Source organism: Lithobates pipiens, unplaced genomic scaffold (genome assembly GCF_037356315.1).
Source record: "Lithobates pipiens isolate NorthernLeopardFrog02 unplaced genomic scaffold, aLitPip1_a1.2 Scaffold_18, whole genome shotgun sequence".
Lineage (NCBI taxonomy): Eukaryota > Metazoa > Chordata > Amphibia > Anura > Ranidae > Lithobates > Lithobates pipiens.
The window spans coordinates 526,340,757-526,358,506 of NW_027507758.1; the positions used below are offsets into that span (position 1 = coordinate 526,340,757).

At 42.0% G+C, this 17,750-nt stretch overlaps 1 protein-coding gene across 4 annotated transcripts in view; it reads right to left on the reverse strand.

The window, feature by feature from the left end:
- ROCK2 (Rho associated coiled-coil containing protein kinase 2) overlaps positions 1 to 17,750 on the reverse strand; it is a 267,460-nt gene that overhangs the window by 88,665 nt on the left and 161,045 nt on the right. For all 4 annotated transcript variants that reach the window (XM_077488794.1, XM_077488796.1, XM_077488797.1 and 1 more), the window contains exon 7: positions 5,888 to 6,026. In XM_077488794.1, coding sequence (XP_077344920.1) covers positions 5,888 to 6,026 — 139 coding nt within the window. The remainder of the gene's footprint in view (positions 1 to 5,887; positions 6,027 to 17,750) is intronic.

Sequence of the window (17,750 nt, forward strand, 5' to 3'; positions counted from 1 at the left end):
AAGCCTCCCCGGGTGTCAGCGGTAAAGCGGCGCTATTTTCTCGGTAGCAGCGTGGTTATAACCCCCCACTAGCGGCTGAAAGAGGTTAAATCCACCCACAAAATGTCGCCGGAGTGGCGTTTTGCCATCGGTATCACAGCACTGCCCCATTGATTTCAATGGGGAGGAGCGGTGGAGGTGCGGTGAGCTCACCGCTCAAAAGAAGCTGCTGGCAGGACTTTTTGTGACACCCTGCCAGCGCACCGCTCCAGTGTGAAAAGAGCCGCTTTTTTCAGGCGCTATTCTTAGCGCTGTAGCGCCTGAAAAATGCTGGCAGTGTGCAAGGGGTCTTAAAGCAGAATTAAACCCTCCTCTCCTTTACAGCCAAGGAAGCTGCCCAACTCTGTCCAATCTGCAGTTGTGGTGCTGCCCATGTGATCAGTTATGACACCAGCCCATTGATGGCTTCATAGTTCGGATGAGAGCACAGGCAACTGTGATAGCTCTCATTAACAGCATGCCTTGAATAAAACTATTTTAAGAAGAATGTAGCAAATACAAAGGGTCACACTCTGGTGACGTCACTGGTATGTCAGTTTATTTATCCATAGATCTGTCGTTTGGCAGTTATGGCTAAATAAACTGGCATGCCAGTGACATCACCGAAGTACGACACTGTGTTTGTTACATGTGTGGAGCGGAGATGGGCTCTTGGAATCAGCACTCGGCACCTGCAGAGGAGAGAATCCATTCTCTTGAGTGGTGGTCTTCCTGAGATTGTTTTGGGAAGCAATTAAATTGATGTGTTTAGTTCAGCTCTAAATATGGTCAACTGTCACTTTTAAAGCAAGCTTGGATTAGGCCAATGATCAGGTCTCTCTGAATTGCAGGCTTCACACAGAGACTATATTGACTTTTTCCACCCCTTTCATGCTCAAGCTCCTAAAAGAAGCTGGAAACATTTCAAACCTGCTCAGAAATAGTGCCCTGTGGAACAGTGTTTGGGCAAGGCTGTTGGAGTAGAGCTACACCTAAAAGGGAAGTTTTGCTTGTTTGTACCCTTCCTCCTCCCCTCAACTGCCACATTTCACACTTTTTTTTTTTGTGGGGGGGGGGGGGGGGGGGGGGGGAGTGGGTAGCTGGTTTCGACAGGTACCAGCTCCCACTTCCAACTCAGATCGCCGTGGCAAACTGAGATGGAAGTTAGGACCCCCCCTCCCTCCTCCGCAGTCTTCTGGGACACATCACAGGTCCCAGAAGGCTAAGGAAACATTCATGAGGCACAGTGAGATGCATACTGTTAAGCCACAAGGCTTCGCTACCTGTTTTCCAGAGTCTGCACCCAAAGCCGATTGAAGAATCGGTTCAGGTGAGGACATCGCTGGATTCCTGGACAGGTAAGTGTCCTTATACTAAATGACAGCAGCTACAAATACTTTTTTTGGGGGGTGGAGCCTGGATCTCCTCTTTAAGCACTGCACTGGGGGAAGTGGCAGTGGGAGGTACCTGTATCCCCGGTTTTGATGAAGTGAGGTAGGCAAAGGCTAGTTTAAACTTCTTGCTGAGCCTGCTATCAATCAACCCTGTTCGTTCAGGCAGCACAGTTTCAATTAAAGACTTTTTTTTATTATTGTGAGAATGCAATTAACAAAAACAATGGCCGCAACATTTGGCCGACAAGTCAAACAAAAAAGACAATATACGGTACAGTGTGTTAGTATAAGCTGATAGAGACCTAACAGTGCTGGGTCTAGTGGTGTACATTAAGAAGTATTTGAATGAATGGCAGTTGGATTAGTAAGTAGCAAGCAAATGGAAGAGGGGGAGGCCGCAAGTTTAACACCTGCAATTCAATTTAAGAGAGGCGTGGAATATCATTGAGTATGTTGAAAGCCACTTTTAGACCTCTTTCAAACGGGCTGTCCGATGAGGTCTGCCTGTCAGTTTTTCAGGCAGACCTGATCGGACCCTCCAGTCTCTTCCATGGAGCGGCAAATGTCAATGGATACATGTCCGTTGACACCCGTCACCATCCAATCCAATCATGTCTGCTAAAAACAGAGGTATGGTGGACCTATTCCCCATCTGTCCGGCAGATCCGGTGGCATTTTATGGCAACGGACAGGCAGCCCATTTCCACCTGATTACTGCATAGAGGGAGAGCAGGACTGTGTCCATAACCTGTCATTCGCCTGCTCAGCGGGGATCAGCGGAGAGATCCCCTGGTGAGCAAGCCAATTCCGCTCAGCGGAGAAGCCCGTTTTGAAGGGTCTGTAACCTTACCATGGCAGCCAACGTAACAACTGGCTGGATGGCAAAGATAAATCTATGTCCAATAACCAAATTTCTGCTCAGATATGAATAGTTTTACATAAATATCTGAACCCCTTGCATGTAAAGGCTCTCTGCTTTTGTTATCAGCAATTTTATAGTGAATTTCCAGAAGAATTCGGGAGGATTATTCCATGAGATAAAGACTCTGAAGTCAGCTGTGTGCAGTAATAACATTTATCAGAAATATCTTCAGTTCTTAAAAGCTTCTGCAACTTATACAGTTGTCTGCAAAAGCTATTAAAAGCTATCTACAACATTTTAAAGTATTTCTCTATCCAAAACATTTTCTTTTCATAGGTAACCTGTGTTGAAAGGAACCCAGAGGCTGCCATTGCAGGCTTCTGCACTAGAAAATGCTAGTTGCCTGGTTGTCATGCTAATCTAATGTCTCCAGTTTCCCAAGTCACTGACCTGGAAAGAATACAGTGACTTGAAAAAGTATTCATACCCCCTGAAATTTTCCAACACAAAGTGGCACATTATTGTGAAGTGGAAGGAAAATGATAAATGGTTTTCAAATTTTTTACAAATAAATATCTGAAAAGTGTGGTGTGCATTTGTATTCAGCCCCCTTTACTCTGATACCCCTAACTAAAATCTAGTGGAACCAACTGCCTTCAGACATCACCTAATCAGTAAATAGAGTCCACCTGTGTGTAATTTAATCTCAGTATAAATACAGCTGTTCTGTGAAGCCCTCAGAGGTTTGTTAGAGAACCTTAGTGAACATACAGCATAACGAAGGCCAAAGAACACACCAGACAGGTCAGGGATAAAGTTGTGGAGAAGTTTAAAGCAGGGTTAGGTTATAAAAAAATATCCCAAGCTTTGAACATCTCACAGAGCACTGTTCAATCCATCATCCCAAAATGGAAAGAGTATGGCACAACTGCAAACCTACTAAGATATGGCTGTCCACCTAAACTGACAGGCCGGGCAAGGAGAGCATTAATTAGAGAAGCAGCCAAGAGGCCCATGGTAACTCTGGAGGAGCTGCAAAATCTGGTGTTCTCACTTCAGTCTGACTTTGCTGCATGTTTGTTGCAGGTCTGTAGGTCAGAATGAGTTGAAATCAGATTTTTCTTTTTTACCCGGGGTCAGCAGTAGCAGTTCCTATGTTTCACTCAGCACAAGTTTTTTTTTATTTTTTTATTTTACTTGTGTTGGAAAAAAACAGAACAATCACCTCTGGATGATGATTTTTTACAATCCTAGGATTTTAACAAACTTTGTTTCTGATCCGAATAAAAAGCTGTTTGCTGGCTGCAGAGTGAAGGCTCTGAATGGTGACTTTTTCCATATAGATCAGCTGATGCATGTGCATCTTGTGCTGTAATGAGGGAAGTGGTAGGATCTGTAACCCTTTAGAAGTGAAATATTTTTTGTTGCACAAGGTACATAAAATCTGACTTTCATCTTGTATATTGTATATTGGGGAAATCAAGGCGCCAATCACACAAGCAGGAAATTACATTTCTGGTTCCAAACACCAATGGCTCTGTTAAGGCCTGTGTCAACAGACTTTGGGCTTGTGTCAAAGGAATCAATTTCACATAAGTTTGAGACACTTCTGAGATCATTCAGAATTCATGTCAGATGTATTTGACTTGCATTGACCTGCTTCAAAAGTCACTTTTCATTCCCAAAATGATAATAAAATCAGTTTTGATGTGAACAAAAGCCTGTTGACCCAGGCCCTTAAAGAGGGAGTCCGCCTAAAATTATTAAAAGCCAGCAGCTACAAATACTGCAGCTGCTGATTTTTAATAAATTAAAGCTTACCTTTCCTGGAGTCCAGCGATGTCGGCAGCAAGTCGAGCAATCGCTTGGCTCTCGGCTGCTGCCGGCGCCATTCTCGTTGAGGGAATCAGGAAGTGAAGCGTTGCAGCTTCACTTCCCGACTCACTCTGCGCATGCGCGAGTCGCACTGCACCTTGTAAGTGGTCCCTGCTATCTCTTGGGACCTGTGTGTTTCCCAGGAGACAGCGGGGGGTGTGGGAAGAGGCGTGAGTCTATTCCCAAAAGTGGGTGCAGGTACCTGTATTATACAGGTATCTGCACCCCCCTCCCCCCTGAAAGGTGGCAATTGTGATTCTGGAGGGGGGGGAAATCAGATGAGCGGAAGTTCCACTTTTAGGTGGAACTCCGCTTTAACCTTGCTTCATTTTATGTCCCAGGGTCCGAAAGTAATGCAATACTTCATATTCCCATGGCACACGTTCCTGGTATAAGCTCACAAAGATTTGGGTGCTGCAGCAACAACCAGCTGGATACTGGTTCAAGTCACAACGTAGCTATTTGCCAGCACACCAAGGATTGGCACAAAGTGGCGTCCAAACGGGTAGTTTATTGCATGATCAACACAAGAAAGGTGCAACGTTTCGGTGTCACGTAGGAACTCCTTCGTGATGACAGACATGCCTGATGAAGGGGTCCTGCTTGACTCCAAAACGTTGCACCTTTCTTGTGCTGTGATCATGCAATAAACTACCCGTTTGGATGCCACTTTGTGCTGATCCTTGGTGTGCTGGCAAATATCTACGAAAGTAATGCAAAAACACCTCAAGAGGCACAGAAATTATGTCAGGGTTTTAACCAGCTCCAACTATAAGTGTAAAAAAACAAAAAAAACAGCTTTAAATGCACCTTAACCAATGCAGTAAAGGTCATATTTATAAAATATAAGGAAATCTAGATACGGTACCATTCAGTAACCTAGATTCACTGGCAATACTCCTACACATGCATGTTATATAATATTCAGCAGATGGAGGGGGTTAAAAATCGCCATTTGGAAGGCACCTGCTGTGTGTGTCGTATGACTGAACAGGGGTCTATACTGAAGGTTTATTAAAGTGAAACTTTAGTCAGAAAATTAAGTCCTGATAGATCACTTCAGGCCGGCCCCTTTTGCAGGTATAACTATGTAAAACATTAAAAATAGGTACTTATACGGTTTAAAATCCAGCAATACATTGTCTCACCCTTCTCTGCACATGCTCAGCTGCTCTTCATTTTTGGAATTGTGCTGAAAATCAGAGTCACTAAAGGTCTATCTGCTGACAGCCTAAGACTTACTGCTGCTCAGGGGCCTTGGACTACAGCAATTTGCCGCCTCTGGCAAGAAGAAACAGGAACAACACTAGAGGCATTTTACAGCACACACACATTTTAGTAGCATAATTATTAATGTGGATTTTATGTTCCTTCCTCAAGAACATTATTGTTGTGTTGCAGTTGTTATGGGTAAAGTTCCACTTTAATGGAATTGGCCTATTATCAACATAAATAAAAAATCTGTGAACAGTCACAGGCAAATGATAGAACTGGGCCCATATCAGCTACAATATTTGCCATACTGGGATTTATAACTGAAGAAGGGTATACATATTTGGGAATTGTCACTCTACAAGTAAATGTACATCTTGCTATTCAAACATAGAAAAAAACATCCAGTGGCATCCCAATAGTTAATAAGAAGAGGATGATCAGCAAACTGTTCATTTGCTGCTTGATATATGCCCCAAAGTGTAATCTTAAATTAGTATTTTTGAGATTGTACAAATGACAGTACCTGTCTGTCAGGAAGGCACAGATGAGGTTTTTGGCATGCTTGGAAATTTCCACATCATCTGGGAAATTTAATGAGTTCTTGTGATCCATGATCTTGCTGTAAGTTCCAACTAAAGAGTCGGCATAGAACGGAGTATCCCCTGAAGATGGAAGCAGAGAATTCAATGAGATCTGTTCAGCAAAAAGCTCAATAGGAACAGAGCTAAACAGACAGCACAAGGGAAATCTTTAGTATATCTTTTATAGTAATAGGTATAATCATCAGATAACACTACAAAGTTACTACTCATCATGAAAATATAAAATACTGCACAGAGACAGGTAAATATAAAATAGTACATAAAATGTTCATATATTCTCATTTGCAGCAGGTAGGAAGGAGTGCCTGGCATCCAACGGAATACGAGTTGATGGTAGATCAAAAGGTGTTTATTAAAAGTAATGATAGATACATGAAGCCATGCGTTTTCGGGAAAGGACCCGCCTTCTTCAGGACTCCCTATTTGCCCATACGATTACCCATCTACAACTAGTGACTGATCCAGTCAGTCCAGCGCAGTCTCCAGTACAAACGAGGTACATCTGCAGAAGGTGGCAAGTATAACTGGTGCTTAAGTGTGAAATAGCTGGTTTATTGCTTGGTTATCATACAGGTACATGACAACGCTCCTTTTCAAGTAGAGGCAGATCCATGCAGATCTTCAGCCCGTGCAGAGCTAGTGCTGGGCTTTCCTATTAGACATCCCTGTGTTAAGTGCATACTCCGATACAGGACAAACCTGGTATAAGTGCTTTACAATGTAGAGGGAGACAGTACATTTACAATACAGTTCAAATACAGAAGGGACAGGAGGGCCCTGCTCATGGAGCTTACAATCTAAAGGGAGGGGAGGTGGTACAAAAGCTAATAGCTGTGGGGGATGATCTGAAGGAGGTGTCTCGGGTAAAGTTCTTAGGTGGAGTTGGGGAAGGCCTCCCTGAATAAGTGAGTTTGCAAGGATCGCCTAAAGGCAGACAGAGTAGAGGCTGACCAGACATACTGGGGTAAGGAGAGGCTCTGGAGAAGTCCTGGAGACAAGCATGGGAGGAGGTAACAAAGGAGCTAGAGAGCAGGAGGTTTTGGGAGGAGCGGAGAGGACGATTTGGAGGATATCTGCAGATGAGGTTGGTGATGTAGCTGGGGGCGATGATGTGGATGGACTTGTATGTTGTGGTTAATATTTTGAGTTTTATACGGTGGGGTAGGGGAAGCCAGTGAAGAGACTGGCAGAGAGGAGCAGCAGTCACGGATCAGTAAGTGAGGTGTATTAGTCTAGCAGCAGCATTCATAATAGACTGAAGGGGGAGAGCTTGTGAAAGGCAAAGCCAGTGAGGAGAGAGTTGCAGTAATCAAGGTGGGAAATAACCAAGGAGTGAATAAGTTATGTGGCGTCGTTAGTCAGGAAGGGGTGAATTCTGGAATGCGGAGGTTAAGGCGGCAATATGTAGCAGTGACTGGATGTGGGGGCCGAAGCAGAGGTCAGAGTCCAGGATTATACCCAGCACCCTGGCATGTGTGAAGGGACCAATGATTGTGCCTTTGATCTTAATGGTAAAGTCACGGGGAAGGGATCAGGGAGGAGGAAATATTAAGATAGAGTTTGAGAAAGTGGTGTGACATCCACACTGATATGTCATTCAGTAAGTTTGTGACACATGAGGAGATTGAGGAGGTGAGCTGAGGAGTGGAGAGAAAGATCTGGGTGTTGTCAGTATAGAGGTGGTATTGGAAGCCATGGGAGGTTATCAACTGGCCCAGGGAAGAGATATAGAGAGAGCATAGGAGGGTCCCAAGGATGGAGCCTTGGGGTACCCCAACAGAAAGAGGAAGAGGAGTGGGGAAGATGGTTTTGTGACACTAAAAGTGCGTTGAGATGGGTAGGAGGAGAACCATGAGAAAGCGGAATCACAGAGGACAAGGGAGTGGAGTTTGTTGAGGAGAAGGAGGTCATTTTATTTTATAAAAATGACAAATAAAATATCAGCTTATAAATGCACTAATAAACTTCTCCATAATGCTAAGTGTAGAACAGGTACTAAAGATGCTGTGACCAATCAAAAGGCTGATGAAGGAGGCTTGGTTTGGCCTCCAAAATATGTTGCGATTGGCCTCAGCATCCTGGACATCTGACAGCTCCTTTGACAGATTGAGAATCCCACCGCATCTCCCCATGGATTGCCTGAATTCCTGCTTTGGCTTCACAGCACTTTCTCCAGCGGTTCTAGTGGGGACCGAACTTTGGTCTGGGGGCTCTACACTGAGCTTGTATTATGTCTGTCACCAGCGATGTCTGCGAGTGCAATACTGCTTCATTTTAAAGTTTTTATTGAATAAACATTGCTACACTATTGGCAGTTCTCTCCCCCTCCCTCTCCTCTCTTCCAATCTAGACAGGATTCACATTGCATTCCTGTTCAAATCACATGCGATTCTTTGCAATGCGATTTCAGCCCATTCATTTTGTATCAGTAATTAGTATTAAGTACTTGAGGACAAGTAAGGGTACTCGTGGGTAAAAAACAGGTATCAGCACATCCCTACTGGAGAATGCAAAATCTGGTGCAGCTCTGCATACAAATCAGTTTCCAGGGTTTTCTATTGTTAATTGAACAAGCTGAAGTTAGAAGCGGATTGGCTGCCATTCACAGCGGTACTAGATTTAGCACTCTTCAGTTTTAGCAAATCAACTGCATTATGTCCTTTGTTGCAATGATCACAATGGCAGGTCTCTTGGGACGCACATTATTTGTAAATGCCGACCATCATATATACAGTGGATATAAAAAGTCTACACACCCCCTGTTAAAATGTCAGGTTTTTGTGATGTAAAAAAATGAGACAAGGATCAATCGTTTCAGAACTTTTTCCACGTTTAATGTGACCTATAAACTGCACAACGCAGTGAACAACAAACTGAAATCTTTTAGGTGGAGGGAAGTAAAAATAAAAAATAAAGTATGGTTGCATAAGTGTGCACATCTTGACTTGGCAATATTTGCCCACTCTTCTTTGAAAAAACACTCCAAATCTGTCAGATTGCGAGGGGTTTTCTTGTGCACAGCCCTCTTCAAATAACCCCACAGAATTTCAATTGTATTCAGGTCTGGCCCATTCCAAAACTTTGATCTTCTTCTGGTGAAGCCATTCCTTTGTTGATTTGAATGTATGCTTTGGGTAGTTGTCATGCTAAAAGATGAAGTGCCTCTTCATGCTCGTCTTTTCATCTTTGGGGCGCAGAGCCCCCTGCCCCAAAGCACCCCACCATGCTGTTCATTCGTCCCCACCCCCTTTCCTGACCTGCCAGGCTGTGTGCTCAGATAAGGGTCTGGTATGGATGTTGGAGGGACCCCCACACTATTTTTGAGGTGTGGGGGTTTCCCTGAAAATCCATACAAGGCCGAAAGGCCTGGTATGCTATCTTAAAGGGGAAACCCATGCCGTTTTTTTTTTTTATTTGGCGTGGAGTTCCCCTTCGAAATCATTAGAGCACAAGTCGCATGCCAAAGTCGGATCAGTCAAGACGGTGATATTCAATGGGCTGAAGTAGGATCAAAGTCGGACCAAAGTAGTGCAGGGAGCATTTTCAAAGTTGGATGGACTTGTGTCGGACCAGTTAAGACGGCTCCTATAGGGATACTGATTTTCACACGTCATGCGACATAAACTTCCAATGTCTGAGCATTTATTGTACCAGTGTGAACCTGGCCTAATTCCCTCCCTAATTCTGTCTACCAGCTGAGGAAAAGCAGCCCCGAAGCATGATGCTGCCACCACCATGCTTCACTATGGGTATGGTGTTCTTTTGGTGATGTGCAGTGTTATTTTTGCGCCAAACATATCTTTGGGAATTATGGCCAAAAAGTTCAACCTTGTTTTCATCAGCCCATAACACATTTTCCCACATGATTTTGAAAGACTTCAGATATATTTTTGCAAATGTAGCCGGGCTTGGCTGTTTTTCTTGGTAAGAAAAGGCTTCTGTCTTGCCACTCTTCCCCATAGCCCAGACATATGAAGACTACGGGAGACTGTTGTCACATGTACCACACAGCCAGTACTTGCCAGATATTCCTGTGGTTCTTTTAATGTTGCTGTAGGCCTCTTGGCAGCCTCCCTGACCAGTTTTCTTCTTGTCTTTTCATCAGTTTTGGAGGGATGTCCAGTTCTTGGTAACGTCACTGTTGTGCCATATTTTCTCCACTTGATAACTGATCCACTGTGTTCCATGGTATATTGAATGTTTTGGAAATCCTTCAGTACCCTCCTTCTAACGGACACCTTCTAGCAATGAGATCCCTCTGATGCTTTGGAAGCTCTCTGCGGACCACAGCTTTTGCTGTAGGATGTAACTAAGAAAATGTCAGGTAAGACCTACTAGAACAGCTGAACTTTATTTGGCGTTAATCAGAGGCACTTTAAATGAAAGGCAGGTGTGTAATAGGACTGAAACAACTAATCGATTAATCGACAACTAATCGATTATGAAATTAATCGATTACTATTTTCATAATCGATTAATCGGCCAGTAAAATAATGGTGTTAAAAAAAACTAAAATGAGCTCTTGATAGTACAAAAAGAGCAAATAATGGCTACTGTAAAAATATTACTTTCACTGTTCTACAGTAAAAAAAACAAACCCCTACAGTAGTGATTATCTGCTTTTTTCTACTATAAAGGGCTCATTTTCATTTTTTTAACCCCATTATGTTACTAAACGTCTTAGACCTGGTTCACAGCTATGTGTTTATTGGTGCTTTTTGCAGAAATGCACTACAGTTCATTTACATGGTTTCCTATGAGACACGTTCACATCTGAAAGGGTCAGGGACTTTCAACGCAAAATGGTGCTTTATTGGTTCAACATACTTCAATGGAGAAGCTGCAGAAAAAGCATGTAATGCGTTTTTGCAGCAATTTGTGTTTTTTAATCTGCCCAAAAAAATGCAAAAATGTGAATTGCATTAAAATCACATGCGCAAAAATCAAAACGTACTGCAAAAAGCACGGCAGAAACAGATCAAAAGCAAACTGCATAGGTGTATACCGAGCCTTATGCTGGCCACACCGATCAATTTTCAGATGAGAATATTCAGACGAAAAATCTTTGTACATTCGCTGAATGAAAGAATTTTGTTTGAAATTTTCACTTGTTTTTTACATTCTGTTTTTAAAATGAATGTAATTTCTGAACGAAAACCACAAACACCGTCTGAGAATTCCTTTTGACTAAGAAGTTTTCTATGATTTCCAAATTTTCCTGTCACTGTAGTTGAAAATGAATGTCAATTTGACACACTTTTTTTTTTAAGGTTATTAACCAATTAATCGAAACAATAATCGGCCAACTAATCGATTATAAAAATAATCGTTAGTTGCAGCCCTAGTGTGTAATGACTCCTATTTAACTTGAGTTTGAATGTGATTGTTTAATTCTGAACACAGCTACATCCCCATTTTAAGAGGGTGTGCACATTTATGCAAACACGTTATTTTATTATTTTATTTTTACTTTCCCCCACTAAAAGATTTCAGTTTGTTTTTCAACCTAGTTGTACAGCTTATAGGTCACATTAAAGGTGGAAAAAGTTCTGAAATTATTTATCTTTGTCTCATTTTTTTACATCACAGACACCTGACTAACATTTTAACAGGGGTGTGTAGACTTTTTATATGCACTGTAATTAAAGCTAGATATACAATATACTCATTCAATTTCCTTTATATTTACCTTCAGCTATGTAGTGCAAGGGCCTGCCTGCTTGAATACCATCTTAAGTGTTTAGGTTTTACCTAATTTTATATGATTTTTTTAAAATCTAAAAGTAAAATTGTATAATGTATGGCCAACTTAAGACTGGTGAAGAGGCAACTGCCATCGTGACCCCCTGACATGCACCCCTGATATGCCTATTCCTTCAGGGCCACACCACCGCTCTGATAAAGAAAAAACCCTCCCATCACTACATAAAGGATATTTTGCAGACTGCTGTAATATGTGAATGCTGGTATTATTATGCGTACTCATCTGATAAGTTGTGGCATTCATAACAGAGCAGAATTCATAAGAGAAAGGGGCACATGGAGACAAAGATCAAATAACAGATAGGGATCCAGAAAGGAAATCTCAATATTAGGTGAGATGTAATCTAATACACAAGGAATTATATTGGTAGGAAAGGAAACTATAGAAAAACACAGAATTACAATAAAGCCCGGGAGCATACATCTAACCTCCCCCTAACCTCTACAATCATCACACATGGGTTTCATTTACAGGGGCCATCATGTGTTATCTAGGTAAATAATGGCCACCATGCTACGAAAGCAGAGAAATACTTTATACACCCATTATTTTAACATGAGCTAGCCAGTAAAGGAATACTGCTACCATTACCAACATCCTTCAGAAACCAGTTACCTGGCTGTTGTGCTGATCCTCTGTACTCACTACTCACTCAGCAGTACAACCAGTGATGTTGTAATACAAGAACTGGATTCTCAATAGTGGTAACTAACTCACTAGCAAAACTGGGGGTTCAAAAAAAAGTGAGAATAAACCCACATCATTAAAAAAACTATGAATAAATGGTGTATTACGTGTTGTTCATACTCAGTCACTATGAGATTTGTTTTCTGTATTCTGTAAAAAACCTGGTTGATCCTGCTGTTCTCCATCTCTACCTTCTCTCTGCACATGCTCAGTTTTCAGTATGCTTCTATCCTGAACATTTGCTCCCTATCACATCTGTGCAACCCATGTGACTATAGAGATACACATGTGGGTGTATACACAGTGGTAAATGATAGCCCAATCCCTCTCTCCTCCTTCAAGCCCACTAACCAGCTAAGCACAATGGGGGCAGGATATTACATGTAGATTAATGGAGGCTTAATCTCCATATTATTCTAAGACACAGTCTGGAGGGGCGTGACTGGCAGAAATCCACCCACACCATGATATTGCCAAAAAACAATAAAGATTTCATTTCAAATATTTATTTGTATGACAATTTAAATCGTTTTATTGAAATTTTTTAGGGGATTTTTTTTTTTATTAAAATAATTACATTGCCATCATTCACATACAGAAAGAGAAGGGACAATGTAAATTAAACAGGGGTTTGTGTAGTTTCACCAAGTCAGCAATGACAGAGTAGGCAGGTTTCTCATGAAAAGTATTTAAAGATGTAAACTGGGGTTGCTAATGCCTGAGCTAAGTGTTAATACATATTATTCTTCATTCCCCACCCCCACCCCTATAGCCAAAGGTTATCCAGAGGAAGGCAAAAAAAAAAAAAAAAACTTATAAAGCAAGGATGAAATGGAAAGTTATAAACTTAAAGGGGGATATTTCTGATTACATATGTAGGCCCTGCTTCCTGCATGTTACATAGTTAGTCAGGTTGAAAAAAGACATCCAGTTCAACCACAAAAAATAATAATAATAATAATAATAACAATAATAATAATAATATCATACAATCCCATATACCCAATTCTATATCCACAGTTGATCCTGAGGAAGGCAAAAAAAACCCTAAGCAAAGCATGATCCAATTTGCTAAAGCAGGGGAAAAATTCCTTTCTGATCCCCGGAGAGGCAATTGGATTTTCCCCGGATCAACTTTACCAATAAATATTAGTACCCAGTTATATTATGTACACTTAGGAAATAATCCAGGCCCTTCTTAAAGCGATCCAGAACCACCTCTGCAGGGATTCTATTCCACATTTCACAGCTGAAATCTCTTTTCCTCTAGACGTAAAGCGTGCCCCCTTGTCCTCTTTGTTGACTGTAAAGTGAACAACTCGACACCAAGTTCACTATATGGACCCCTTATATATTTGTACATGTTGATCATATCCACCCTTAATCTCCTCTTATCAAGAGTGAATAAATTTAGTTCCTCTAAACTCTCCTCATAGCCAAGTTCCTCCATGCCTCTTATCAGTTTGGTTGCCCTTCTCTGCACTTTCTCCACTTCCCGGATATCCTTTTTGAGAACTGGTGCCCAAAACTGAACTGCATATTCCAGATGAGGTCTTACAAATGATTTGTACAGGGGCAAAATGATATCTCTCTCTCTGGAGTCCATACCTCTCTTAATACAAAAAAGGACTTTGCTCGCTTTGGAAACCGCAGATTGGCATTGCATGTTATTATTGAGCTTATGATCTACCAAAACCCCCAGATCCTTCTCCACTATGTGGGTGCCTACATACAGTAGTAATACTTTTCCACTTGTTCCTAAGCCTGCCATATATGGATCAAGATTCGGCCAGCAGGGACAGGCCAAAATTCAATCCATGTATGGGCAGGGAGGTTGCACACAAGTTGTACAACCACCCTGTCAGATTTTCCCCCTCGATCAGCACTGCATAATATAGTAAAAGTATCAGAGGTTTCCCTGGTGTCAGAATACAATAGCTCAGCAGGGAGGATCCCCCCACCCACCATTTAATAGTTTTTTTTTTCATTCAACTCACTGGCTGAATGAAAAAAAATGGACTTATCTATAGGCTGCCTAACACTAGGCTTACATAAACTCACTTGTAAACTTCTCAAAAATGTTAAGCGCAAATGTTTTGGAGAACATATGCTAAAGGTGAACTTACACAAGAGAAATGCATAGACTGCTATTGCTGACATGAAAATGCTAGTCACCTGGCTAATACTCTGGCTTTAGATATCTTTTCAGACACTAATGGCCCATACACACAATAAGAAAATTGTATGAAAAATACCGCTTTTGAAGCGATCGTACAATAATCTGATTGTTAGGACATAGCTTTCGAGAGCCCATCATGACAGTTCATCTGAAATTATCTGAAGCGACAAGCATGAAAAGTTTTCTTGTGCAATGCCAGAACGTAACATTTTAGTTTCATCCGTACAGTATTCCTTAAAAAAAAAAAAAAAAAATCGGAAAAGACCAAGATCACTAATGCTCGGAAATTAAAGAATACATTACAATAAAACACATTACATCACTTCTGAAATTGTATGTAACCTCTTCGTTTTTGATATGAGACTTAAAATATTGGACGATCATTCATCTGATCTTCCCATCTTGTGTACTAGGTTTTAAGAAATTGCAAAGTCTTCTTTTTTTTTTTCCTATAAAAATAACAATCATGTTATACTTACTTGATCAGTTGCAGTGGATTTGCACAGAGCAGCCTGGATCCTCCTCTTCTTGGGCCCCACTTCGGTGCTCCTGGCTCCTCCCTCCTGTTCAGTGCCCCCACAGCAAGCAGCTTGCTATGGGGGCACCTGAACAGAGTCATAGCTCCGTGTGTCCATTCAGACACGGAGCCCCGGCCCGACCACGCCCCCTCTCTCCCCTGATTGGCTAGCTGACTTTGAATGACAGTAGTGGGAGCCAAGGACACTGCTGCTGTGTCTCATTCAATCAGAGGGAGAATCTCGGTTGGCTGAGACACCCGTGGATATTGCTGGACAGAGAGGGACCTCAGGTAAGTATTAGGGCAGCTGGGAGGGGGCTGCCACACACAGAAGGCTTTTTATCTTAATACATAGAATGCATTAAGATTAAAAGCCTTCTGCCTTTACAACCCCTTTAACACAGCAAGTATGTGCTGGCCAACTCACTGAAAGCAGTAAACTCTCAGAAGTCAATGCCAGTCATATTGAAGTTGGACCAAACGTAGTGCAGGAACCATTTTCTAAGTCAGAGCGACTCAAGTCACTCCTATTAGAATGGTTCCATTGCCACTAATGGGGTGCGACTTCTAATGCGACTTTGAACTCTCACGGGCTAAAGCCTAGTACTGACAATGAGATTATCAGACAAATAACAGTCCATTTTTTTTCCTTGCATGCTCATCTCCATATCGAAAATGAAGAGGTTACTAAAGTATGAAACTTTTTGTACGGAGGAATAACAATTCGGAAGTGATGTAATGTGTTGTATTTTCGGACGAAAACTGTACTGATTAAAGGAAAATTGTACACTCTGGTATCGTACGAGAAAGATTTGCGCATTTGTCCCTTCAGATAATTTCAGACGAAAGCTGTGTACTAGTGATCAGATTATCGTATGATCGCTTCAAAAGTGTTTTTTTTTTGTACGATTTTCTGATCATGTGTACGGGCCTTAAGGTTAGATTTATTATAAAAATGTAAAAGTCCAAAAATGAGATAAATTACACTGCAAAAATAACTCAAACATTTTCATCAAAAATACACTATACTTTCCCTCTTTAAGATAATAAGGCCATTTCCTGCAGGATTATTCACTGTAAATGAGCCACCCTCCTAGCTCAGAATGTTTATCTTGTTGAGGATCATGAATTGCAACCATTCATAGACCAGTCCCAAAAAAAAAAAAAAAAAAAAAAAACTGGCACAAAGCAACAGCAACCCCCTTCTCTGATTGGAAGAGGTAGAGATTGAGACACCATCCTTTCCTTCCCTCCAACTCGTCCGGTCTGAGAACGATTTGTATTTACATAAGTAAATTCATGCAGCACTAAACATAAAATAAAACAATAAATGATCCATATATCAAAATATATAGTGTATATAGCCTAAGTGAATTGTGCACCAAACATTTTTAAATGGTATTCTGAGAGTCCCTATATCCACACGTTTATTACTTTGGTGAAAAACGTCAATCCAGATGGCTTACTAAAGATTGCGACAAGTCAGCCTCTTCCCCAAACATCACCTCCAAACATGCAATTTATATATATATATATATATATATATATATATATATATATATATATGATCACAGCAATGAGCAGGGCCCTGTAATGCCTACTGTTTCGTATTGTATTGCAATTGTACTGTCTGCCCTTATGTTGTAAAGTGCTGTGTAAACTGTTGGCACTATATAAATCCTGTATTATAATGATGATGATGACTTCTTAAAAGGAGTTGTAAATCCTCAAGGTTTTTCACCATAATGCATTCTATACATTAAGGTGAAAAATATCCTATGACGCAGCAGCCCTCCGAGAGCCCCCTCTTTTACTTATCTAAACCCAGTCTTTCCAGTGACGGGGGCGAGCACACCCGCTCCAGCCGGTGTCTTGGGTCCTGATTGGATAGATTGATAGCAGCACAGCCATTGGCTCCCGCTGCTGTCAATCAAATCCAATGATGTAGGAACCGGGGGGCGGGGCCAAGTCCTGCTGTCTGTGTCAATAGACGCAGCAGGATGTGGGAGCGTGCCCGAATGAGTGCCCTGAGGGAGAGCCACTCTCCAACGGGGCACTCGAGAAGAGGAGGAGCCAGGAGCCTTGCTAAGGGGCCCCAGAAGAGGAGGATCGGGGCCACTCTGTGCAAAACCAACTGCCCAGAGGAGGTATGACATGTTTGTTTTTTTGTTTTTTAAATGAACCTTTAGGCTGGGTTCACACTGCTGCGGGGGGGAGATCCGGATGTGATTCGCACCCGCACTGCAGTGCAAATCACATCCGATCTCCGTAGCGATGCGAGTTCAGCCATACAGATAGTATGGCTGAATTCGCATCGCTCCCGCAGCAAACTCGCACGGGACCCTTTTTTTGGTCCGCAACAGAATCGGATCGCATGGGGGTTCACACCATGCGATCCGATTCCTGTGGGAGTCTGCAGATCGCACTGTGATATGCAGACGGATCTGGGGGTGTCATTAACATATCATTGACACTCCCAGCCGTCCGCATAGGGCAGTGTGAACTGCCGGCGGGAGGTGTGCGATGCGGGAAAATGCCGCGGATTCGCGGCGTTCCCGCATCGCTGTGGTGTGAACCCGGCCTCAATCACAGGAGATCTCCTGGATTTAATTCAAAATTAAAACCCAGCAGTATAAT